The sequence below is a fragment of the Erpetoichthys calabaricus genome, chromosome 9 (genome assembly GCF_900747795.2).
Source record: "Erpetoichthys calabaricus chromosome 9, fErpCal1.3, whole genome shotgun sequence".
Classification (NCBI taxonomy): Eukaryota; Metazoa; Chordata; class Cladistia; order Polypteriformes; family Polypteridae; genus Erpetoichthys; species Erpetoichthys calabaricus.
Window position 1 is genome coordinate 100,977,571 of NC_041402.2, and position 25,522 is coordinate 101,003,092.

Genomic DNA, 25,522 nt, shown 5'->3' on the forward strand with positions numbered 1-25,522 from the left:
AGAATAGGGATTGGCTTATTATCCATCCATCCATCCATTTTCCAACCCGCTGAATCCGAACACATGCTGGTTCTTTTTGCATATCAAGAGCTGCCACAATCTTCCACAGGCTTTCCCCATTGAAGTCATTGTACAGGCGGCAGCCAGGGAATATTCCGGACTTGGGAAGTACAACAATATCAGAATGTTAGGATAGCGGAATATATTGCACAAGCGTTTTAAGCGCATCCAGCCCCTTGTCCAATATCACTTAGGGATGTTTAAATGTAAAGGATTTGTGGATTATGTGGTAAAACAACCTCATTACAGACTTCCTGAGCAAGTTTATTGTGAATAATTTAATTTAACCCTGGAATGAAAGAGTGGAGATCAGTAATAGCAGGGAAATACACTTGCACACTTTTCAGAAACTCTCGCTTTTTGGGAAAAACTGACATCTAACTAAAAAATTCAACTGTATGAAACTGGAGCATGTAAATTGTGCTGCCAACACCAAACCATTATAGACCAGCCTAATTATGTACCACATCATCACAGAACCAGGAGTCATTGTGAGAAAGCATCCGTTTTATATATATATATATATATATATATATATATATATATATAAACTGTGGACGAAAAAGGCACACTGAAAAGCAGACAGATAATATTTTCTCAATTCTCTTGTTTATTCATTCGGAGTCACAGTAAGTAGAGATTCAAAAGAGCATAACTTATTGCCGCAAAGCTCAATTGAACCCTGATCAAAAGCCAAGAGGGGTTTTTTATACTTCAGCATCTCATGATTAATAAAACAGAAAGAACATCCTTATCAAAACAGTAAAGTTAAACAATATGTCTGTTGAGCTAAGCATTATCTGTGTTTTGGAAGCTAAGCACAAGAGAGACGCCTTTGCATAAACTACATGTACTTTCTGCAGCCTTGTGACCTTGTCCCTGAAACATTCACTCTGAGAAAGGGAAAACAAGAAACAGCTTACATTTTATTCATGTGGACACTATTTCTCCTGAACCCTGGAATAACATATTTTTGTTAGTTCATAAGCCAAAGCGTCTCTTACTGGCAAGTTAGAAAAATAGTTATTATAAAAATTCTAATTTACTAAACACACAAAATACATGGTGCTGAGGAGAACATTCTTCTTCTACAATACATATATACATATATATATATATATATATATATATATATATATATATATATATATATATATATATATATATATATACAGTGTACATATACAGTGCATCCGGAAAGTATTCACAGCGCATCACTTTTTCCACATTTTGTTATGTTACAGCCTTATTCCAAAATGGATTAAATTCATTTTTTTCATCAGAATTCTACACACAACATCCCATAATGACAATTGAAAAACGTTTACTTGAGGTTTTTGCAAATTTATTAAAAATAAAAAAATTGAGAAAGCACATGTACATAAGTATTCACAGCCTTTGCCGTGAAGCTCGAAATTGAGCTCAGGTGCATCCTGTTTCCCCTGATCATCCTTGAGATGTTTCCACAGCTTAATTGGAGTCCACCTGTGGTAAATTCAGTTGATTGGACATGATTTGGAAAGGCACACACCTGTCTATATAAGGTCCCACAGTTGACAGTTCATGTCAGAGCACAAACCAAGTCAAAGGAATTGTCTGCAGACCTCCGAGACAGGATTGTCTCGAGGCACATATCTGGGGAAGGTTACAGAAAAATTTCTGCTGCTTTGAAGGTCCCAATGAGCACAGTGGCCTCCATCGTCTGTAAGTGGAAGAAGTTCGAAACCACCAGGACTCTTCCTAGAGCTGGCCGGCCATCTAAACTGAGCAATCGGGGGAGAAGGGCCTTAGTCAGGGAGGTGACCAAGAACCCGATGGTCACTCTGTCAGAGCTCCAGAGGTCCTCTGTGGAGAGAGGAGAACCTTCCAGAAGGACAACCATCTCTGCAGCAATCCACCAATCAGGCCTGTATGGTAGACTGGCCAGACGGAAGCCACTCCTTAGTAAAAGGCACATGGCAGCCCGCCTGGAGTTTGCCAAAAGGCACCTGAAAGACTCTCAGACCATGAGAAAGAAAATTCTCTGGTATGATGAGACAAAGATTGAACTCTTTGGTGTGAATGCCAGGTGTCACGTTTGGAGGAAACTAGGCACCGCTCATCACCAGGCCAATACCATCCCTACAGTGAAGCATGGTCGTGGCAGCATCATGCTGTGGGGATGTTTTTCAGCGGCAGGAACTGGGAGACTTGTCAGGATAAAGGGAAAGATGACTGCAGCAATGTACAGAGACATCTTGGATGAAAACCTGCTCCAGAGCACTCTTGACCTCAGACTGGGGTGACGGTTCATCTTTCAGCAGGACAATGACCCTAAGCACACAGCCAAGATATCAAAGGAGTGGCTTCAGGACAACTCTGTGAATGTTCTTGAGTGGCCCAGCCAGAGCCCAGACTTGAATCCGATTGAACATCTCTGGAGAGATCTTAAAATGGCTGAGCACCGACGCTTCCCATCCAACTTGATGGAGCTTGAGAGGTGCTGCAAAGAGGAATGGGCGAAACTGGCCAAGGATAGATGTGCCAAGCTTGTGGCATCATATTCAAAAAGACTTGAGGCTGTAATTGCTGCCAAAGGTGCATCGACAAAGTACTTATGTACATGTGATTTCTCAGTTTTTTTATTTTTAATAAATTTGCAAAAAACTCAAGTAAACTTTTTTCATGTTGTCATTATGGGGTGTTGTGTGCAGAATTCTGAGGAAAAAAATGAATTTAATCCATTTTGGAATAAGGCTGTAACATAACAAAAGGTGGAAAAAGATAGATAGATAGATAGATAGATAGATAGATAGATAGATAGATAGATAGATAGATAGATAGATAGATACTTTATTAATCCCAATGGGAAATTCACATTCTTCAGCAGCAGCATACTGATACAATAAATAATATTAAATTAAAGAATGATAATAATACAGGTGAAAAAAAAAAAACAGAAAAAAAAAAAAAAAAAAAAAAAAAAAAAAACAGACAATAACTATGTATAATGTTAAATATTAACGTTTACCCCCCCTGGTGGAATTAAAGAGTCGCATAGTTTGGGGGAGGAACGATCTCCTCAATCTGTCTGTGGAGCAGGACAGTGACAGCAGTCTGTCGCTGAAGCTGCTTTTCTGTCTGGAGATGACATTATTTAGTGGATGCAGTGGATTCTCCATTATTGATAGGAGCCTGCTGAGCGCCCTTCGCTCTGCCACAGATGTTAAACTGTCCAGCTCCATGCCAACAATAGAGCCTGCCTTCCTCACCAGTTTGTCCAGGCGTGAGGCGTCTTTCCTCTTAATGCTGCCTCCCCAGCACACCACTGCGTAGAAGAGGGCGCTCGCCACAACTGTTTGATAGAACATCTGCAGCATCTTATTGCAGATGTTGAAGGAAGCCAGCCTTCTAAGGATGCACTGTGAATACTTTCTGATAAATACATATCAGTAACGGCGCACTTGACTTGACCATATTCTGTTGACCCTTGACCTTCGTTGACCATATATGTGTACAATGATTTAAGCTATAAAGAGGTAGGGGAAGTGATGGACACGGCCGCCTTGCTGCACGCTGCCAAGTGTTGATTCTACAATAACATAAAATAAAAATAAAAAGAGTAATAATTCCAAAAGTCTTTGCTTTTAATATACAGTAATCCCTCACTTATCGCGGGAGATAGGTTCCAAGGCCGACCGCGATAACTGAATTTCCGCGAAGTAGGGACACCATATTTATTTAATTATTTAACGTGTATTTGGACGTTTTTAAACCCTCCCTGTATTGTTTACAACCCACCCTTTACTCTATTAATAACAGGGACAACTGCTAAGCAATATGACATCGGTAGATAAGTTTACACTTACTGTATAGCGAAGTACACGTAGCTATATATGACGTGATGATGGTGATGCCCAGTAAAAATGATGACGATGAAGGTGATGATGACTTTTACTGTGCAGCCGATGACTGTATTTAACGTCTCTTCAGACGGCGGTGCCATTTCCTGGGGCACCTCCTCCACGGTTTCCGAAGGTGTATTGCGAGGCTGCAAAAACATTGTGATTGGCAGTTGCTGCCGCTGCTTCTTTTTCCGGTGTAAGAGCAGCTTGTAGGCGGTCATGACGTCGTCGACCTTGTTGCAAAGATTGCTAAAGCAGATTCCATCCAGACTACTGCCTTATCACGTCCACTTGCAACTCATTTTGTGCCCTGATTAAAGGACACTGCGGCCGTAGATCTTATATGCTTTTCCTCCTTTTTAAATAAAAAGAATCGTGGACTCATTGATGCTGTAATGGTGTCCTGCAGCGGTGTAGCTGTTCCCTTCTTTCAACATATCCAAACCTTTTACCTTTTCTGCAATCATTTGCATCTTCTGTTGGTGCTTGGACACGGCCCCTGAAGCAGGAGCACGTTAATGCTGAATGAGTGAGATGAGACTTCCTGGTTAATGCAGAACTCCGTCGCTGAGCCAATTAGCAGCACACAGGAACTTAACTGCGTGCTCTGATTGGGTAGCTTCTCAGCCATCCGTCAATAGCATCTCTTGTATGAAATCAACTGGGCAAACCAACTGAGGAAGCAAGTACCAGAAGTAAAAAGACCCATTGTCCGCAGAAACCCGCGAAGCAGCGAAAAATCTGCATTATATATTTAGATATGCTTACATATAAAATCCGCGAAGTCGTGAATCCGCGAAAAGTGAACCGCAAAGTAGCGAGGGATTACTGTAAAGCTGTAATGCAAAGTTTCAGCGTTGTATATGTGTACCAAATTTAAGGCTACAGGTTATTTGATTTTTAACCTTGACCTTCCTGGGTTGACCTTTGCACTTGGAGGTCAAGCATCACCCTGAAAGTGGATAGTAGAGGTCATGTAGTATATGTGTACCAAATTTCAGGTCAATAGGTCAAACAGTTTGCAAGCTACAGGTGATTTAAAATCCTGGACAGACAAACAGACAGCACGGTAGTGTATAATATATATGTATATATATATATATATATATATATCTATACTAATAAAAGGCAAAGCCCTCACTGACTCACTGACTGACTGACTGACTCACTCATCACTAATTCTCCAACTTCCCGTGTAGGTGGAAGGATGAAATTTGGCAGGCTCATTCCTTACAGCTTACTTACAAAAGTTAGGCAGGTTTCATTTCGAAATTCAAAGTGTAACGGTCATAACTGGAACCTCTTTTTTGTCCATATATTGTAATAGACTGCAGCTCGATGGCCGTGGGAGGCGGAGTTGCGTATTGCGTCATCACGCCTCCCATGTAATCACGTGAACTGACTGTGAACGCAGTACATACCCAAAGAGCGCTGAAGAAAACATTCATTACACAATTGAGAAGGCAGCGAAACAATAAGAAGCGAAGCACGGTGTAAACCGTAAGTTTAAATTAAGTTTATAGAAACGCTCCCGCTGCCGTTTGCAATACCATATTCGCGAGATACAAGTTTAATGACAAGACACGAGGTATAAACGAGATTTGGATCACTTTGTAACGGATTTAAAATTGCTGTAGCGAGAAACTTTGAAGTGCCGGGTCTTAGCTAACATTAAATAAAGCCGTGGACATCACAACATCACACAAGAGAGCGGCTCACTTGAACTTACTGAACGCAGCACGTCGGAAACAAAGCACCGTGTAAACCTAAAGTTTAAATTAAGTTCATAGACCTACAAAAGGTTGCCATTGATTTGAGGCAAGATTGCTTTTCTCCTGTACAACTATACGTTGCATTCTCAAGAGTGTGCTTGCACCGCTTGGTCATATTACAACCGGAGTGCTGAACTGACAACGTGGTATACAAAGAGAACTATAACAATCGTAATATGTATATATATATATATATATATATATATATATATATATATATATATATATATCTATATCTATACTAATAAAAGGCAAAACCCTCACTGACTGACTGACTCACTGACTGACTGACTCACTCATCACTAATTGTCCAACTTCCCGTGTAGGTGGAAGGCTGAAATTTGGCAGGCTCATTCCTTACAGCTTACTTGCAAAAGTTAGGCAGGTTTCATTTCGAAATTCTACTAATGGTCATAACTGGAACCTCTTTTTTGTCCATATACTGTAATGGAAGGCAGCAAGATGGCCGTAGGAGACGGAGTTGCGTGTCGCATCATCACGCCTCCCACGTAATCACGTGAACTGACTGTGAAGGCAGTACGTAGAAAACAAGGAAGAGTGCGAAAGAGCGCTGAAGAAAACATTCATTACACAATTGAGGAGGCAGCGAAAGAATAAGAAGCGAGAGAGCGGCTCACGTGAAGTGAATGAACGGAGCCCGAGTGATCACTTGGATGAATCAAACCTGTTCAAAAAAAAAAAAAGCGGAGCACCTTATATGAGCAGGCAGTCAGCTAAAGAAGGGAATCAATAAATAACTATAATCATAATAAACGAACAAAAAATAGCAGAGAATCCGCGGATTACATAAATGAAATGGGTACCTGAACAGAAAAGTAAGTCTCAAATAGTCACACTAAGTACCATAGTTCACTTGCGGTATCGATGTATTTATGCAAATCCAACAGAGTGCCTGTGGGCTCAGAGCATGGGGGCGGGGCCTTCCTCATTCACTCGCCAGCCTCTGTACCAGTTACTCCACGTCTCGCCACGTGTTGCAGTGCACCTTGCCTCCGCTTAGCTAGCGATACCTGTGTGTTCAACAGACATTATCATCTACAGATTGTTAAACAATAACGTTTAATGTTTTTGAGAGAGAGATCAGAGCTACGTGGTATTATGGTATTTTATACTGTCTGTTGTCCAAGTCGAAAGCGGAAAACTCTCGCTATTGATCTAACAGATTATGATATGCTAATGCCCACCTAAGAGAGTAACCACAGAACACACTGCCTTTTTTTGTAGGTGAGGCAATGCGCTGTATCAGCGCGTACTCCTAACCTCTCTCTCTCTTTCTCTATTATGCCCACGTGACCACATGCTAATACCCGAACTATTCCGAAACAACATTTGCACTATTTTGTGTTTTTTGTATCTCACACCCGCATACACTTTTATCGTAAGACCATCCCTTATCTACAATGGAGCGTTCGATCAGAAGAAAACATGAAGCTGATTTTATATTAAATGTCTTTGAAGTCGCAAAAGAAATTGGTAACTGCGCTGCTGCCACACAATTCAATGCATCTGAGAAATTGATGCAAGATTAGAGGAGGCAAAAAATTTAAGTGTTGCATTTTTGAACGGCCGTATAAGTTGGGGTCTGATATTATGATCGCTGTTTTGGGTTTCAACAACCGACTCATATTTATTTTTATTTTTAAACTTGTGTTTTTTCTAATTATATTTTTCTCAAACAATTAAAAAAAAAACTTTATTTTCCTCCCAGGCAATGCTGGGTATTTCAGCTGGTATATATATATATATATATATATATATATATATATATATATATATATACACAGTATATGTGAATTTATGTATGTCTATATGTCTATATATATATATGTGTATATATATATATATGTAGATATGTATATATATATGTTTATATATATATATATATATGTAGATATGTATCTATATATGTAGATATGTAAATATATATATGTAGATATGTGTCTGTGTGTGTATATACAGTAATCCCTCCTCCATCGCGGGGGTTGCGTTTCAGAGCCACCCGCGAAATAAGAAAATCCGCGAAGTAGAAACCATATGTTTATATGGTTATTTTTACATTGTCATGCTTGGGTCACAGATTTGCGCAGAAACACAGGAGGTTGTAGAGAGACAGGAACGTTATTCAAACACTGCAAACAAACATTTGTCTCTTTTTCAAAAGTTTAAACTGTGCTCCATGACAAGACAGAGATGACAGTTCTGTCTCACAATTAAAAGAATGCAAACATATCTTCCTCTTCAAAGGAGTGCGCGTCAGGAGCAGATCATATCACAGAGATAGAGAAAAGCAAACAAATCAATAGGCCTGTTTGGCTTTTAAGTATGCGAAGCACCGTGGCACAAAGCTGTTGAAGGTGGCAGCTCACACCCCCTCCGCCAGGAGCAGACAAAGAGAGAGAGAGAGAGAGATAGAGAGAGACAGAGTTTGTTTTTCAATCAAAAATCAATACGTGCCCTTCAAGCTTTTAAGTATGCGAAGCACCGTGCAGCACGTCGTTTCAGGAAGCAGCTGCACAAAAAATAGCAACGTGAAGATAATCTTTCAGCACTTTTAGACGAGCGTCCGTATCGTCTAGGTGTGCGAACAGACCCCCTGCTCAATCCCCCTACGTCAGGATCAGAGAAAGTCAGCGCAAGAGAGAGAGAAAAGTAAGCTGGGTAGCTTCTCAGCCATCTGCCAATAGTGTCCCTTGTATGAAATCAACTGGGCAAACCAACTGAGGAAGCATGTACCAGAAATTAAAAGACCCATTGTCCGCAGAAATCCGCGAACCAGCAAAAAATCCGCGATATATATTTAAATATGCTTACATATAAAATCCGCGATGGAGTGAAGCCACGAAAGGCGAAGCGCGATATAGCGAGGGATTACTGTATATATATATATATATATATATGTGTGTATGTATGTATGTATGTGTATATGTATATATGTATATGTGTGTGTGTATGTATGTGCATATATATATGTGTATATATATGTTGATATGTGTATATATATATGTATATATATGTGGATGTGTATATGTGTATATATATATATACATATATGTTTATATGTATATATGTGTATATGTAGATATGTATATATATGTTTATTTGTGTGTGTGTATATATATATATATATATATATATATAAATATATGACAGCAACACTCATAACAATGACAACACAATTACATTGACAATCATGTTACGTTATTTTTAAAATGTTTCCTTTTCTTTTTCATAACCTCTTTAACACACTACTTCTGCGCTGCGAAGCGTGGGTATTTTGCTAGTATATATATATATGTGTATGTATGTATGTATGTGTATGTGTATATATATATGTTGATATGTGTATATATATATGTATATATGTGGATGTGTATATGTATATATATATATATGTATATATGTGTATATGTAGATATCTGTATATGTAGATATGTTTATAAACATGTATAAACATATATATACATATATATGTATATATATGTTTATGTGTATCTGTGTGTGTATATACAGTGGTGTGAAAAACTATTTGCCCCCTTCCTGATTTCTTATTCTTTTGCATATTTGTCACACAGAATGTTTCTGATCATCAAACACATTTAACCATTAGTCAAATATAACACAAGTAAACACAAAATGCAGTTTGTAAATGGTGGTTTTTATTATTTAGGGAGAAAAAAAAATCCAAACCTACATGGCCCTGTGTGAAAAAGTAATTGCCCCCTGAACCTAATAACTGGTTGGGCCACCCTTAGCAGCAATAACTGCAATCAAGCGTTTGCGATAACTTGCAATGAGTCTATTACAGCGCTCTGGAGGAATTTTGGCCCACTCATCTTTGCAAAATTGTTGTAATTCAGCTTTATTTGAGGGTTTTCTAGCATGAACCGCCTTTTTAAGGTCATGCCATAGCATCTCAATTGGATTCAGGTCAGGACTTTGACTAGGCCACTCCAAAGTCTTCATTTTGTTTTTCTTCAGCCATTCAGAGGTGATTTGCTGGTGTGTTTTGGGTCATTGTCCTGTTGCAGCACCCAAGATCGCTTCAGCTTGAGTTGACGAACAGATGGCCGGACATTCTCCTTCAGGATTTTTTGGTAGACAGTAGAATTCATGGTTCCATCTATCACAGCAAGCCTTCCAGGTCCTGAAGCAGCAAAACAACCCCAGACCATCACACTACCACCACCATATTTTACTGTTGGTATGATGTTCTTTTTCTGAAATGCTGTGTTCCTTTTACGCCAGATGTAACGGGACATTTGACTTCCAAAAAGTTCAACTTTTGTCTCATCAGTCCACAAGGTATTTTTCCAAAAGTCTTGGCAATCATTGAGATGTTTCTTAGCAAAATTGAGACGAGCCCTAATGTTCTTTTTGCTTAACAGTGGTTTGCGTCTTGGACATCTGCCATGCAGGCCGTTTTTGCCCAGTCTCTTTCTTATGGTGGAGTCGTGAACACTGACTTTAATTGAGGCAAGTGAGGCCTGCAGTTCTTTAGACGTTGTCCTGGGGTCTTTTGTGACCTCTCGGATGAGTCGTCTCTGCGCTCTTGGGGTAATTTTGGTCGGCCGGCCACTCCTGGGAAGGTTCACCACTGTTCCATGTTTTTGCCATTTGTGGATAATGGCTCTCACTGTGGTTCGCTGGAGTCCCAAAGCTTTAGAAATGGCTTTATAACCTTTACCAGACTGATAGATCTCAATTACTTCTGTTCTCATTTGTTCCTGAATTTCTTTGGATCTTGGCATGATGTCTAGCTTTTGAGGTGCTTTTGGTCTACTTCTCTGTGTCAGGCAGCTCCTATTTAAGTGATTTCTTGATTGAAACAGGTGTGGCAGTAATCAGGCCTGGGGGTGGCTACGGAAATTGAACTCAGGTGTGATACACCACAGTTAGGTTATTTTTTAACAAGGGGGCAATTACTTTTTCACACAGGGCCATGTAGGTTTGGATTTTTTTTCTCCCTAAATAATAAAAACCATCATTTAAAAACTGCATTTTGTGTTTACTTGTGTTATATTTGACTAATGGTTAAATGTGTTTGATGATCAGAAACATTTTGTGTGACAAACATGCAAAAGAATAAGAAATCAGGAAGGGGGCAAATAGTTTTTCACACCACTGTATATATATATATGACAGCAACACACATAACAATGACAACACAATTACATTGACAATCCATCCATCCATCCATTTTCCAACCCGCTGAATCTGAACACAGGGTCACGGGGGTCTGCTGGAGCCAATCCCAGCCAACACAGGGCACAAGGCAGGAACCAATCATGTTATGTTATTTTTAAAATGTTTCCTTTTCTTTTTCATAACCTCTTTAACACACTACTTCTATTTTGCTAGTATATATGTATATTGTGAGGGATGGCCGGCCATTTACCCCGGCCAATACCCCCAGGCCGCTAGATGGAGCTGTCCCTGCGGCATGGAAGTGCCCCGAGTACCAGCAGAGAATCATGGACGATGGAGTTTTCCTTTACAGCCCTGCTGGATACCACAGGGGCCAACAGATGACGCTGCAGGGAGGCCCAGAGAGTTGTTTGTGCCCTATAACCCGGAAGTACTTCGTAAGCAAAGCGGAAAAGGAAATGACGTGCTTCCGGGATGAAGAAAAGGATTTTTATCTGACCCGGAAGTGATAAGGAATCACATGGACTGTAGGGTTGGAATCGCTTCCGGGTCAGGGAATATAAAAAGACGATGGGAAATCCCAGACGTTGAGCTGAGCTGGGTGGAAGGGTGGCAACGCGTCTGGGAGTGTGGAGGATTATTGTATTGTTATTATTGATTTATTACTGAGTATTGTGCACTTTATTATTATAATAAATATTCATATTTGGACTTTTACCTGGTGTCTGACGTGTAGTCTGAGGGTTCAAGGGGTCACGGAGACCTTAAACTGTCACAATATATATATATATATATATATATATATATATATATATATACATACATACAGGTAAAATTCTGTTACAATGAATATCTTTACAACAAATTATTTTTATGGTCCCGACAGTTTCCCCATATGACAGAGTCACTGTTGTGAGGTTTCTAAACTTTCTTGGAACCTCCCCCAAATGGACAACGTGCCGAACAGTGTCTGAAGTTCGATCACCACGTCTGTGGAAGACTGTTTATCCTGGGGCAACAGCAGGCTTACAGCTCTGCTGCGGCTTGCCGCCAAAGCAAACAGAAAATGGATGATGCAAAGAACATTGTAAATGCATGGAACGGTATTGCTTGGCCACTAACCTGGTTACGACCCTGCCTGATTGCTGTGTCTGTGTATAGAACAGTGGCAGATCACGCTACAATGAATAACCCTGCTGTTCCTGTTTCAAGCTGACAATGTCCCGTTGGGTGGGGGGGGGGGGTCCCAAAAGAGTTCAGAAACCTCACAATATGAAGAAGAAGAAAATGATGATTCGGCTTCTGATTGATAACTGTGTTTCCCACAACATGCTTCGACATTTAGATAATGTTTGCGTTGAATTCCTCCCACCCAATTGCATGGCAGTTCTTCAGCCATTGGATTTGGGCATCATTCGCACCCTGAAAGTATATTATTGCAAGGAAATGCTGAGAAAAATTCTCGTCAGCATAACTTGTAGAAAGGAGGAGATTAACATGAACAAAGCTATTGAAATGATTGCAAATGCTTGGACGCAAGTTTAAAAAAGCACTATAGTGACAAATATGGAATCTCATTACTACAAAATTTTCATTACAAAAAAATATTTTTTAGGTCCCTGGCACTTCGTTGGAACAGAATTTTACCTGTATTTTATATATATATATATATAAAATGACCTGTTATTGCCGAGGTACTGTATATTTGCAGAAGGGATTAAGGAAAAACAGTAGAGGTTTATACATTTTTAACTTGTGACCCTGTTGTACTGTGAAAAATCTGCAAATTTTTGCCTATATTCCCATTATAAAATGCTCAAAAAATTAAAGGAACACTTTGAAAACACATCAGATCTAAATGGGAAAATAAATCATGCTGGATATCTATACTGATATGGACTGGGTAATGTGTTCGGAACAAAAGGATGCCACATTGTTTGATAGAAATGAAAATGATCAAACTACAGAGGGCTGAATTCAAAGACACCCTGAAAAATCAAAGTGAAAAAATGACTTGGCAGGCTAATTGATTTTGCCGAAATTTCATTGCAGCAACTCACAATCGTACTCAGTAGTTTGTATGGCCCCCACATGCTTGCATGCATGTTCCTAATGAGACGACGGATGGTCTCCTCACAGATCTGGACCAGGGCATCAATGAGCTCCTGGACAGTCTAAGGTGCAACCTGGAGATGTCGGATGGACTGATACGTAATGTCCCAGAGGTGTTCTATTGGATTTAGGTCAGGCGAGCATGGGGGCCAGTCAATTTCATCATTTCTTTCATCTTCTAGGAACTGCCTGCATACTCTCACCACATGAGGCCGAGCATTGTTGTGCACCAGGAGGAACCCAGGACCCACTGCACCAGCATAGGGTCTGACAATGGGTCCAAGGATTTCATCCCGATACCTAATGGCAGTCAAGGTGCCATTGTCTAGCCTGTAGAGGTCTGTGCATCCCTTCATTGATATGCCTCCCCAGACCATCACTGACCCACCACAAAACTGGTCATGCTGAACGATGTTATAGGCAGCATGACGTTCTCCACGGCTTCTCCAGACCCTTTCATGTCTGTCACATGTGCTCAGGGTGAATCTGTTCTCATCTGTGAAAAGCACAGGGTGCCAGCGGTGGACCTGCCAATTCTGGAATTCCATGGCAAATGCCAATCGACAACCACGGTGCCAGGCAGTGAGCACAGGACCCACTAGAGGATGTCAGACCCTCAGGCCACCCTCATGAAGTCTGTTTCTGATTGTTTGGACAGAGACATTCACACCAGTGACCTGCTGGAGGTCATTTTGTAGGGCTCTGGCAGTGCTCATCCTGTTTCTCCTTGCCCAAAGGAGCAGATACCAGTCCTGCTGATGAATTAAGTACCTTCTACGGCCTTGTCCAGCTCTCCTAGAGTATCCTGGAATCTCTTCCATGCCCTTGAGACTGTGCTGGGAGACATAGCAAACCTTCTGCCAATGGCACGTATTGATGTGCCATCCTGAAGAAGTTGGACTACCTGTGCAACCTCTATAGTATCCAGTGACACTGACCATAACCAAATGCAAAACCAGTGAAAAAACAGTCAGAAAAGATGAGGAGGGAAAAATGTCAGTGGACTCCACCTGTTAAACTATTACTGTTTTGAAGATCGTTTCATTGTTGCCCCTCTAGTGCACCTGTTGTTAATTTCATTAACACCAAAGCAGCTGAAACTGATTAACAACCTCCTCTGCTACTAAACTGACCAGATCAATATCCCAGAAGTTTCATTGACTTCATGTAATACTCTGATTAAAAAGTGTTCCTTTAATTTTTTTGAGCAGTATATTTTTCTCAAGAGAAAAAACAAGATGAACTTAAATACTGTACAGGTCACTTGAATGGCAGTTTAACATCAAAACATTCTGTTTTCCTGAATTGTAACAGTATCTCTCAATCACAGTAACATTTATTTGAACTGAGCACATCACCCCAGTCCCAAAGGTATCACGTCCTGGTGAGCTGAATGACTTCCAGCCTGTCGCTCTAACATCACATGTGATGAAGACCATGGAGCGGCTGCTGCTTCACCACCTGTGGCCACAGGTCCAACACGCCCTCGACCCTCTGCAGTTCGCATACCAGGAGAAGGTGGGAGCGGAAGATGCCATCATCTATATGCTACATCGACCCCTCTCCCACTTGGACAGAGGCAGTGGCGCTGTAAGAATTATGTTTCTAGACTGCTCTAGCGCCTTTAACACCATCCAACCTCAGCTCCTTAGGGACAAGCTGACAGAGAAGGGAGTAGATTCATACCTGGTGGCATGGATCGTGGACTATCTTACAAACAGACCTCAGTATGTGCGTCTCGGGAATTGCAGATCTGACATTGTGGTCAGCAACACAGGAGCACTGCAGGGGACTGTACTTTCTCCGGTCCTGTTCAGCCTATATACATCGGACTTCCAATATAACTCGGAGTCCTGCCACGTGCAAAAGTTTGCTGACGACACTGCTATCGTGGGCTGCATCAGGAGTGGGCAGGAGGAGGAGTATAGGAACCTCATCAAGGACTTTGTTAAATGGTGCGACTTAAACCACCTACAACTGAACACCAGCAAAACCAAGGAACTGGTGGTGGATTTTAGGAGACCCAGGCCCCTCATGGACCCCGTGATCATCAGAGGTGACTGTGTGCAGAGAGTGCAGACCTATAAATACCTGGGAGTGCAGCTGGACGATAAATTGGACTGGACTGCCAATACTGATTCTCTGTGCAAGAAAGGACAGAGCCGCCTGTACTTCCTTAGAAGACTGGCATCCTTCAACATCTGCAGTAAGATGCTGCAGATGTTCTATCAGATGGTTGTGGCGAGTGCCCTCTTCTACGCAGTGGTGTGCTGGGGAGGCAGCATTAAGAAGAAGGATGCCTCACGCCTGGACAAACTGGTGAGGAAGCCAGGCTCTATTGTTGGCATGGAGCTGGACGGTTTGACATCCGTAGCAGAGCAACGGGCACTCAGCAGGCTCCTATCAATTATGGAGAATCCACTACATCCATTAAACAGTGTCATCTCCAGACAGAGGAGCAGTTTCAGCGACAGACTGCTGTCACTGTCCTGCTCCACTGACAGACTGAGAAGATCATTCCTCCCCCAAACTATGCGACTCTTCAATTCCACCAGAGGGGGTAAACATTGAACATTATTCAAGTTATTATCTGTTTTTTACCTGCATTTTTTATTACTCTTTAATTTAATATTTTTTGCTGCTGGAGTATGTGAATTTCCCCCTGGGATTAATAAAGTATCTATCTATCTATCTATCTATCTATCTATCTATCTATCTATCTATCTATCTATCTATCTATCTATCTATCTATCTATCTATCTATCTATCTATCTATCTATCTATGAGCAGGAATTCATGAGATGCCTCAAGCTGTATTGATGATTTTATCACCTGTGAAGGACCAGGACTAAATTGGTTTACAGCTTGAGACAGGAGATTGTTAAAATAATCAAAAACTTTATTGCTTGGGAAAATGGGTTACACAAACAAGATTAAAGAGTCTCAGCAAATTCATCCATCATATTGGCAGCCAGCCAATCAGGTGTATCTAACAATCACATGTTGCAAAACCCACTCATAAAACTGTATAATGAATATGCCTTGTCTGAAAGCAATGTTAGAAGAGGAAACAGTGACAACAGAAGAGCGACATCAGAAGAGGGCACCAGCAATGTGTGGCACTTTCATCTGATCGTCAGCTAAAGTGTCTCATGAACAACTTCAATTGGTAAATCAATGCCACCCTGGGACATTCAACATTGACATCTTTAACTTTTCCTAAGCTTTTTTTAAAGACTATATACTGTATACTACATATCCAGACTTTGCTATTCACATTATCTTTTATGATTTTCTCTACTGGTATTATTGCTGGGCGGCATGGTGGCGCAGTGGGTAGCGCCGCTGCCTTGCAGTTAGGAGACCTGGGGACCTGGGTTCATTTCCGGGGTCCTCCCTGCGTGGAGTTTGCATGTTGTCAGCGTGGGTTTCCTCCAGGCGCTCCGGTTTCCTCCCACAGTCCAAAGACATGCAGGTTAGGTGGATTGGCGATTCTAAATTGGCCCTAGTGTGTGCTTGGTGTTTGTGTGTGTCCTGTGGTGGGTTGGCACCCTGCCCGGGATTGGTTCCTGCCTTGTGCCCTGTGTTGGCTGGGATTGGCTCCAGCAGACCCCCATGACCCTGTGTTCGGATTCAGCGGGTTGGAAAATGGATGGATGGATGGATGGTATTATTGCTCTTTATAAATACCACATTGCTTTAACTATTCTTCATCTTCATATCTAGTGATTGAGGTAATCAGATAACTTTTTATTAAGAAGACTTGGAGCAGGAGGAAGTGCCATATGATCCAAGCTGTAAGGTTCATCGAGCTAAGGACGTATAGCTCTGTCCAATAATGAACAGTGTGTTAAAGTAAGAAATACACTGGTTAATAAATGGCTTATAGCCAAGAATGTTGAGCCTTTGTATGTTTGAATATATTCTTGGAGACCAAAGGTAATATTTAGGTCTGAGATATATCAAAGACATTACACTTTGTTTGTGCCTATGATAAGTAAGTTTCTTGGAGTACTAGTGAAAGCGGACTGTGTGTGTGTAATTTATATGGTATTTGTGTGGGTTAAAGTGCAAGGGAATAACGTGCATGTGTATACGTCTTTCATACGGTACTTTTGTGGATAGGGTTATATGTGTGTGTTAATCTTAAGGTATGACAGTAGACCAAAGATTCACCAGCTGTGTATGCGTCACTCATAGGGTACTATTGTGGTTAGAGTCTGTATGTATGTGTATATCTATGTGTGTGTGTGTTAATCTTAAGGTGCGACAGTAGACCAACCCAGTAACGAATCTGATGAGTACAATTATCCTTAAAGAAAACAAGTAAATGGTAAATATAGGTAAATATCAAGATAACACAGACCCTATTATTATTACTAGCAGTCCCATCTGTCATCCACACATCAAGGTCTCTGCTCTGAGTTATTTGTTCGTTTCCAGTCCAATTGGATTCCAGAATTGCAGTAACTCCTTGCAGGATTGTAACTATAAATGTTATCATATCTGAATCATCCTCTCAGTTCAAGGTGGGCAGTTCATAGGTGCTTAAATTATGAAGAAAAGCCAACATTTAACAACAACCCTTTGCTTCTCCTTTGTGTTGTGCTACACTTTCACTTTCAATTAAGTCTCATCCAACAACCAAGATACTCATTTTTATGTTACAGTGGATAGAAGCAGCAGGTGGCATTGCCCTTGCAAAATAATGTTAAGCTTTGGTCATTTCATTTGCCAGCCTGGCTTCAATCCTGTTCAGATGTTTCACTTGCTCTGAGCCAGCAGGTGGCACCTGTGTGCAAACTGTAACACAGAGAAAAAATAACACTTTGACACCCAGGGTCAAAGTAACTTATCTTGTCCATATGGTTCTAGAGAGCAACTATGTAAAATTTAGTTCAGATCAGTCAAAGGATGTGGGATTGTATAGGGAACAGACAGACATATATGCATAAACCAGAAGTGCATTCTTACATTTTAGTGTCTAATGGTGTGCCATCCAGCCATCTCCAACCATCAAAAGAATTTGGTTGCCACAGCCCAATCCAGTAAGTGTATTCTTTAGGTATCATGTTTTTTTGAAGAAAATCCTGAAGAAACATATATCCAGACATATTTAGAAGACAGTACAAAGTGCATTTGGTATTTCTCTCATGACATTAACATACTATATATATTCTTCATTCATTTAAAAGAAAGTAAACAAATTTTCTACCACTAAAACATATTTCTCGTTCTAGAATGCTATGTTTTTCATTTATTAGTTAGATTGTAAGGTGGTTAACTTAAAGATTAAAACAAGAATCTTCATTCTGGGCTGTATTTATTACCTAACACTCATGGTGGTAAGGAAAAAAAAACTACTCAGAGACAGCTGAAGATTTTGCAACATTTTCACCATTCTAAGAAGGATTGAAAATGCTACTGGTATGTACAGTAGGCATTCAGAATTCACAAATAATTTAACAGATGGCTTCACAACGATCCACAAATGTCTAGAAGCTCAAAGAAATCCAGAGAAGATAAAAAGAAAATATTTACACACAAATTTCCATTCACATTTTTGGACTACAGGCCAGTGTAACATTCAGGAAATTTCCAGATGAAAACATTAGACTAATTTGACTAAAACTGGGAAAAAAATATGCTCAATGTTGCCAAATTATCTCTAAGTAACAACAGCCTATGTTCAATGAGGTTAATTGAACAGAGAAAGAACAGAGAAATCTGGTCTATTTACTTATATAGCATAGAAAATGCAACTTTGAAATGCTTTAATTAAATTCAACTTTGAAATATTTAGTACAGTACTCAGTCCACTTTCAGAATTCAATATTTTTATTGGGTTCAAAATATGTTTTGTCATACATATAAGGAACAATGATCATTTTGAAACAAAATGCTTAGAGACTAGTACTGCTTGCATACAGGTTTCACAGATTGCCATAATAATTTTGCACAATGTGGGCCAAGCATGCTTTGCTTACTATATATCACATATGTCGCCAAAACACATCATTTTGGATGAATCTGAGAAATATGTACGGCCTTTCATTACGATGCTATGCCATCACTGGGAATACCCATTGAGACTCTTAGATTATACATATGACAATGTTGCAGACTATTATGATAAAACACCAGTGATACAAATCAATAATAGCTTGATCAATGAGTCTTCTGTTTATTATTAAATTAGTATTTTATGAACAGAAAATAAATCTATACCCTACCAATAGTTTTTTACCAAAAAAAAAAATATATATATTATATATATATATATACAGTATATATATATATATATAGTCCTCGCAGTTAGGAGACCCGGGTTCACTTCCCGGGTCCTCCATGCATGGAGTTTGCATGTTCTCCCCGTGTCTGCGTGGGTTTCCTCCAGGTACTCCGGTTTCCTCCCACAGTCCAAAGACGTGCAGGTTAGGTGCATTGGTGATTCTAAATTGTCCCTAGTGTGTGTGTGTGCCCTGCCCAGGGTTTGTTCCTCCCTTGCACCCTGTGCTGGCTGGGATTGGCTCCAGCAGACCCCTGTGACCCTGTGTTAGGATATAGCGGATTGGAAAATGACTGACTGACTGACGCTGCCTATGCATTGTATTCATATTGTAAACCTCTGATGACTTCTGAACAATGTTTAGTTTTTATTACCAGTTCTTAAATTTCTTTTGGATGAAAAAAGACTGCATCCAGCAAATGATCTCCTTTCAAATGATTTCTTTGAAAATGGTAAAATGTGTACTGCAGTTTCAAGATATTAATATTTCAAACAAATTCCAATTTCTTTTGTGAAACACAGAATTCAATGTTGGCTAAAATGATTTTAAATTCTGGAAAAATTGTTGAAATGTACTACCTGAAGTGTAAGGTGATCATTTTAAAATGCCATGCCCAGTTAAATTCTGCAATCGAACGGGGCACTCTCATCCAAAAGTGTAAAGCCAAGTGATACCCTTGATCTATTAAGCCTTCAGTAAGAGGCAAATATTGAAAGTTGAAACTGCCTTCCAATGAATGCCATCCTTTGGAGAAAAAGTCATTCAGTCACTGTGTATATTAACCCAATAGATATCTGAGTGTGACAATAGCACATACAAATTTGTCCAGGGATGAGTTTAAAAATGATCAGATATGGATTTGTGTTTGTAATACATCAGTTTAAATGGTTAAAACACAAATTGGAGAACATAATATACTGCATCAATCCACATTGTAGCCCTCCTATCCGGAACTGTGTTTTCAAAAGGCCTCTTAATACTACGAACATCATACATTCCATCTTAAGATCAAATTTAGCAGCACCAAAACAGCCAACCTGCATGTCTTTGGAAGGAAACTGGAGAAACCCAAAGAAACCTACGAGGAAAACATGCCAACTCCAGGCAGGGAATATTTGGGATATAACCTGCTTAAAGAGATGCAGTATCTCTACCACTGTGCCACCCACAAGTTTAATTATTAACAGTATACTGTAAATTATTTAATGAAGTTAACAATTTATCTGTAGAATAATATGTAATAATATGCTTTAATGCATTTCATCATGAAAATTATATCAAATATAAATTTAGTATTCTAAATATTCATAGTGCTGTCATACCACAAATTAATGTATTCTGTGTGTCAGTCTGTGGATACTGTCACCATAAAAGGAAGTACATTTAAGATGTGCATAGCAATTAATGACTAGACTGTGTAGCACTAAGAATACAAAGCATTTGAGGTACACTTTTAAGTTAAACATTGATGTTAAGATGGAATTTTCAACATTCTTAGTGTTAAGATGCTCAGGATAGTAGGGCTACAACGTGGATTGATTCAATATATTATATAGACAAATGCACCTTTTAATTATTAAAACTGATGTATTACACACAGAAAAAATCCCCAGACGGACATGTATGTGCTGTCACATTTGAATTGTGATGTGTGGGTCACAGAGCTCCACAAGAGAGTGAGTCCAAGGTTCCCAAAAAAATCAGCTCTATTGTTGTGTAGACAGGAACATTCTCAAAGCATTTATTCAAATAGGAGCTATCACTCAAACACAACTACATCAAGCAGGGATGATGACATCAGCCTGCATTCGTTTCCTTCTCAGACCAACAGAACAGATAGCCTTCTTGCAGAAGCGAGAAGACAAAAAAGCGAGCACACAGCCAGGTCAGCAGCCAGTTTTAAATGTTCCCCACATCAACCACTGGGCAACAGATGCAAACCTGTGAACTTGCAGTTACACCGGCATCGGACAACCAGTCCCTGCCTATGTTAACAGAGTGTTAGTGCACAACGCAGTTGGAGGATTCTTGAGGTCACAAAAATCTTACATTCCTCCACCTCAGCTTTGTTCAAATTGGTGTGAATGAAGTGACAGTCTAAGCCGGGCTCGGCCAGATGCAAAAAGAAGTCAGCATTGACATGCACTGAACCGGATAATGGCAAACCTCAAAATCAAACAGCTACAAGCGAACAAACCACCTAGTGAGTCGGAAATTTGTATCATTCTGCCTGTAGTGTCACTGGAATAGGGCGTGATCAGTCACCAGGGTAAACCGCCTACCCAACAAGTAGTAGCAGAGCGCCTCACCACCCACTTGATAGCCAAACATTCTTTCTCAATGGTCCTACTAAGAAGAGTGATGGGATGTTCTTGCCCATCAAAACTGTAGAAATTATAGCCCCCAAACCAAACACTCACATCTGTCTGTAGAATTAATTCCTTAGCAAAGTGATTCCACAGAACTGGGAATGAAGATAAAGAGACTTTAAGTCAGAGAAACACCTTTTACAATCATCAGTCCATACAATGCTGCAGTTCTTTCTGCCACTTGTCACATCAGTAAGAGGGATGGGCTATATGAGCAAAATTTGGATTGAACCTCCAATATTAACCAGCGAGTCCAAGGAAAGCACAAACCTGTTTCTGCGTTTCCAGAGGTGGATATGCTAGAACCTTACCTGCCTTGTCCAACTGAGGTTTAATCAAACCATTCCCCTTAGAGTACCTCGAGTAATGTGCTTGCAACATCCCCAGTTTACACTTTTTAGGTTTGGCTGCCAACCCAACCAGCCTCAAACTGTCAAGCACTGTCTGTAGATGATTGTGATGCAACCACCAATTATTATTGAAAATGACTACGTAATTAAGATGCACTCCAACATACGTGGAATGGGGTCGCAGTATCTAATCCTTCATCTGCTGAAAAGTCAACAGTGCGCTATATATATCAAATGGGAGTCTGGTGAATTCAAACAACCCATCTAGGGAGTCAAATGTGTCTTCTTGCAGTTGGATTCCTCCAGCAGCACCTGCCAGTACCCCTTCGTGAGATCCAGAGTAGAAATATATAAGCCTCTCCAGTAAGTAATCAATACACGGCATTGGTTACATATCAAATTTGGAAATCTTATTCACGTGTCGAAAAACTATACAAAACCGAACCGACCCATCTGGTATTGGAATCAGTACAACTGGACTGCACCAGTTGCTTTTACTCTCGCGAATCACAACCAAATTGAGCATCTTCTTCACCTCCTCGCACAATCCTTTTTGCTTACAGAATACGATACAGGCGCAGTTTTACCTTAACAACAGATTCAGTCACAATCTTGTTTTCAGCCATTTCAGTCTGGCCAGATACAGCTGAAAACAACTCAGCCTTCTCGGTGTACATCAAATCACCACCAATAGCAACCTCAATATGAGAGATTGTAGTAGTGGCGTCCAACACCTCATTAGGATTGTTCCACTCCTTCAAATGTAGAATTTGCATGGGTTAGCACTGGCCACAGGACTCATGCCTTCCTCCACTACCACACTACCCAACTATTTTGCCAGAAACTTATGTGAGTCAGACAGGATCAAAACCAAAAGTGTAGCACTGCCTCATACCCCTTAACATCCCCATGAACACTGTGAATGTTTACACGCTCTGTGCTTGTGCAGGGTATCTGCCTGAGCGCATCACATCAGATGACACAGAGATCACACCCAGAACTTAAAGTTAGCCTTTTCCAAGAACTTGGCCTAAGAGTAGCAGACCACAGCCAAGCCACTCTGCAGGTACTGAGTAGGTGGGAGACAACGCCTAGCCAGATGTCCAAACTAGTCACAGTGCATGGGGAACTGGTCAGAGGGTCCACTCCATTGCCGTGGGGACATGCAAGCTGTACAGGAGTCGGAGGCAGACTAGGGTGGCCACTCTGCCTCCATGTGGCTTGGGCTCCAATCAATTTGTGGGTCAAATGCAACAGAATTTTGATATCACTTCAAATCATCTCATCACAGAGGTCATTGCTTATCCCAAACACCACAGTGTCTATAGTGAGCTTTTCCACATTGCACTCAAAGGTGTCTCCACGGAAGCAGCTTTGGAAAGGTCTACTAAGTCCTGCACCTGTCCCCGTATAGGGCGATCTGGATCGATTTGCCATAGCCATAACCTGTGCCCCCTGGCCAAGATGTTCATAGCTGTACAAAGAAGGATTTGTTGCTTCAGGAAAACATAGTCATCATGTCTCTTGGAAGGAAGGTTTTGCATGACCTGTAGGGCCTCCCTGGTCAATAAAGGGGCCAAGATAGCTACTCAGCCTTCTGTGTACCAGTGCATCAATGTGGCCATGTGTTTTAAACAGAATAGGAAACACTCTGGGTCATCTGATGGAAACATCTTCACAAGCACATCTCTGGGACAGATAAGAGCAGGAGCACTTGTAGGCGCCTCATCTGGTTTCAGTGGAAGATCATGGTTGTGTGCCTGTTGGGGATTCATCTGTGTAGGACCACACTTCTGGTACCATTTGTGATGTGTGGGTCACAGACTTGCACAAGATAGGAGGAGGTGAGTCCAGGTTCCCAAAAAAATTAGCTTTATTGTTTTGAAGACAGGAAAGCATTTATTTAAATGGGAGCTGTCACTCAGACACATGCAGCATACAAGCAGGGACAATAATGTTGGCCTGCATTTGCTCCCTTTTCAAATCAAAGGAACACAAGCAAGGAGACAGAAAGGGAGCACATGGCCAGGTCAGTGGCTGGTTATAAATGTTCCCCGCATCAACCAGCAGGTGACAGACATGTTACACAGGGAGCCTGTTAACTTGCAGTTACGCCGGTAGTGGACAACCAGTCCTTTCCTGTGTTAACAGAGTGTAGGTGCACAGTACATTTGGGGGATTGTTGGAATCCCCAAAATCTCACAATATGTGCAAGATGTTTTCTTCTGTTTCTGCAAAGTTACAGACCATGTGATTACATTTAGTCTTTAATCACAGACTTTTCTTCACTGTGGTCCTAATACACTTCCGTAAAAATGCTACTTAAAAAACAATTTGTTTCAATAAACTGAATTCAATAATATTAATAGTATATTATTGTACATTAGACCTTCTGTTGGGAGCCAGTAATGGCAAGTAAGTCTGATTAATATAAAATGGTTTAAAGATTAAAAGATGAATGCTATACATTGTATTTCTGTCTTACCAGTTCATCGTTGTTTTCAATTTTAACAAGGTGGGCTTCAAACAAGTGGCAGAAATTTTTGCTCTCATCCCAGGTTTTATTTTCCACAGAAATAAAATAGCATTTATTCAAATGTCCCAGCCACCCAACAGGGCATAAAAAGTAGTCCATGCCTATAAAAGACAAACAGTAATGGAAAAAATGTGGTTATCCATCCATTCAATAAAAAGCAATTTACACAATAAATAATAAGCAATAAAAAGAAAACAATACAATTCAATTCAAAACTAGCCATCCATCATCAAATCCATTTAGTCTAGTTTAGATGAGGAGTATAAGTGCCTATCCTAGTAACAGCTGTACCGCTGGGAAGACCAGGGGAGAAAGTGTGGCTGGTTACGTTACCTCCCCTGGGACGCTAGATGGCAACCCTCCTGGGCTGGCCTGGTGGCTTCATGGGAGTTGGAGTTCAGTGCAGCCCTGTTGGGATCTGCAGGCGCTGCCAGAGGGTGCTGCAGCTGGAGTTGCTGAGCCCTTATAGGCAGTCCTTTCACCACACCTGGAAGTGCTGCCGGAAATGAAGTCATCAAGCACCTGGAGCACTTCCGGGTGTATAATGAAAGGAGCCAGCAGCCAATACTCCAGGAGCCAGAGTTAGAAGGAGAGGGACTACAGTAAGCTTGTTGGAGAGGAGTGGAGGATATAAAGATGAGAGATTTGATTTGTGTTTATTTGAGTTTGTGCTTGTGCTTAGTGTGTGACTGTGTTGTGTCTGTAGCTATGGGGAAGACGTAGCCCACGGACAAAAAAAATAAAAGTTTATTTCTTTTATAAATATGCCTCCTGTGTCTGTCTGTGTAGGGTCGATGCCCTTATAGCGCCTTTTGTTACACAGCCAAATAACTGTTAGATGGAATGCTGACACATCACAGGGCATAGCCCACATTTGTACAGAGTTTACTTACTGTAGCCAGTTAACTAAAACTGCACACCTCTGGGATATAGGAAGAAAAAGGGAATCATTAGAGAAAAATTCATGAGACACATGGGAAGAA

General features: G+C 40.6%; 1 protein-coding gene and 1 long non-coding RNA gene across 2 annotated transcripts in view; one reads left to right on the forward strand and one right to left on the reverse strand.

The window, feature by feature from the left end:
* The window catches only part of LOC114643360 (C-type lectin domain family 4 member A-like), a 100,471-nt gene that overhangs the window by 50,380 nt on the left and 24,569 nt on the right, over positions 1 to 25,522 (reverse strand). The window contains exons 4-5 of the mRNA XM_051931745.1: positions 24,489 to 24,640; positions 17,969 to 18,084 (exon numbers count right to left, since the gene is read on the reverse strand). Coding sequence (XP_051787705.1) covers positions 17,969 to 18,084; positions 24,489 to 24,640 — 268 coding nt within the window. The remainder of the gene's footprint in view (positions 1 to 17,968; positions 18,085 to 24,488; positions 24,641 to 25,522) is intronic.
* On the forward strand, positions 5,292 to 6,458 carry LOC127529136 (uncharacterized). The gene is made up of 2 exons (XR_007935814.1): positions 5,292 to 5,337; positions 6,251 to 6,458. It is a non-coding gene; the product is annotated as an uncharacterized LOC127529136 (long non-coding RNA).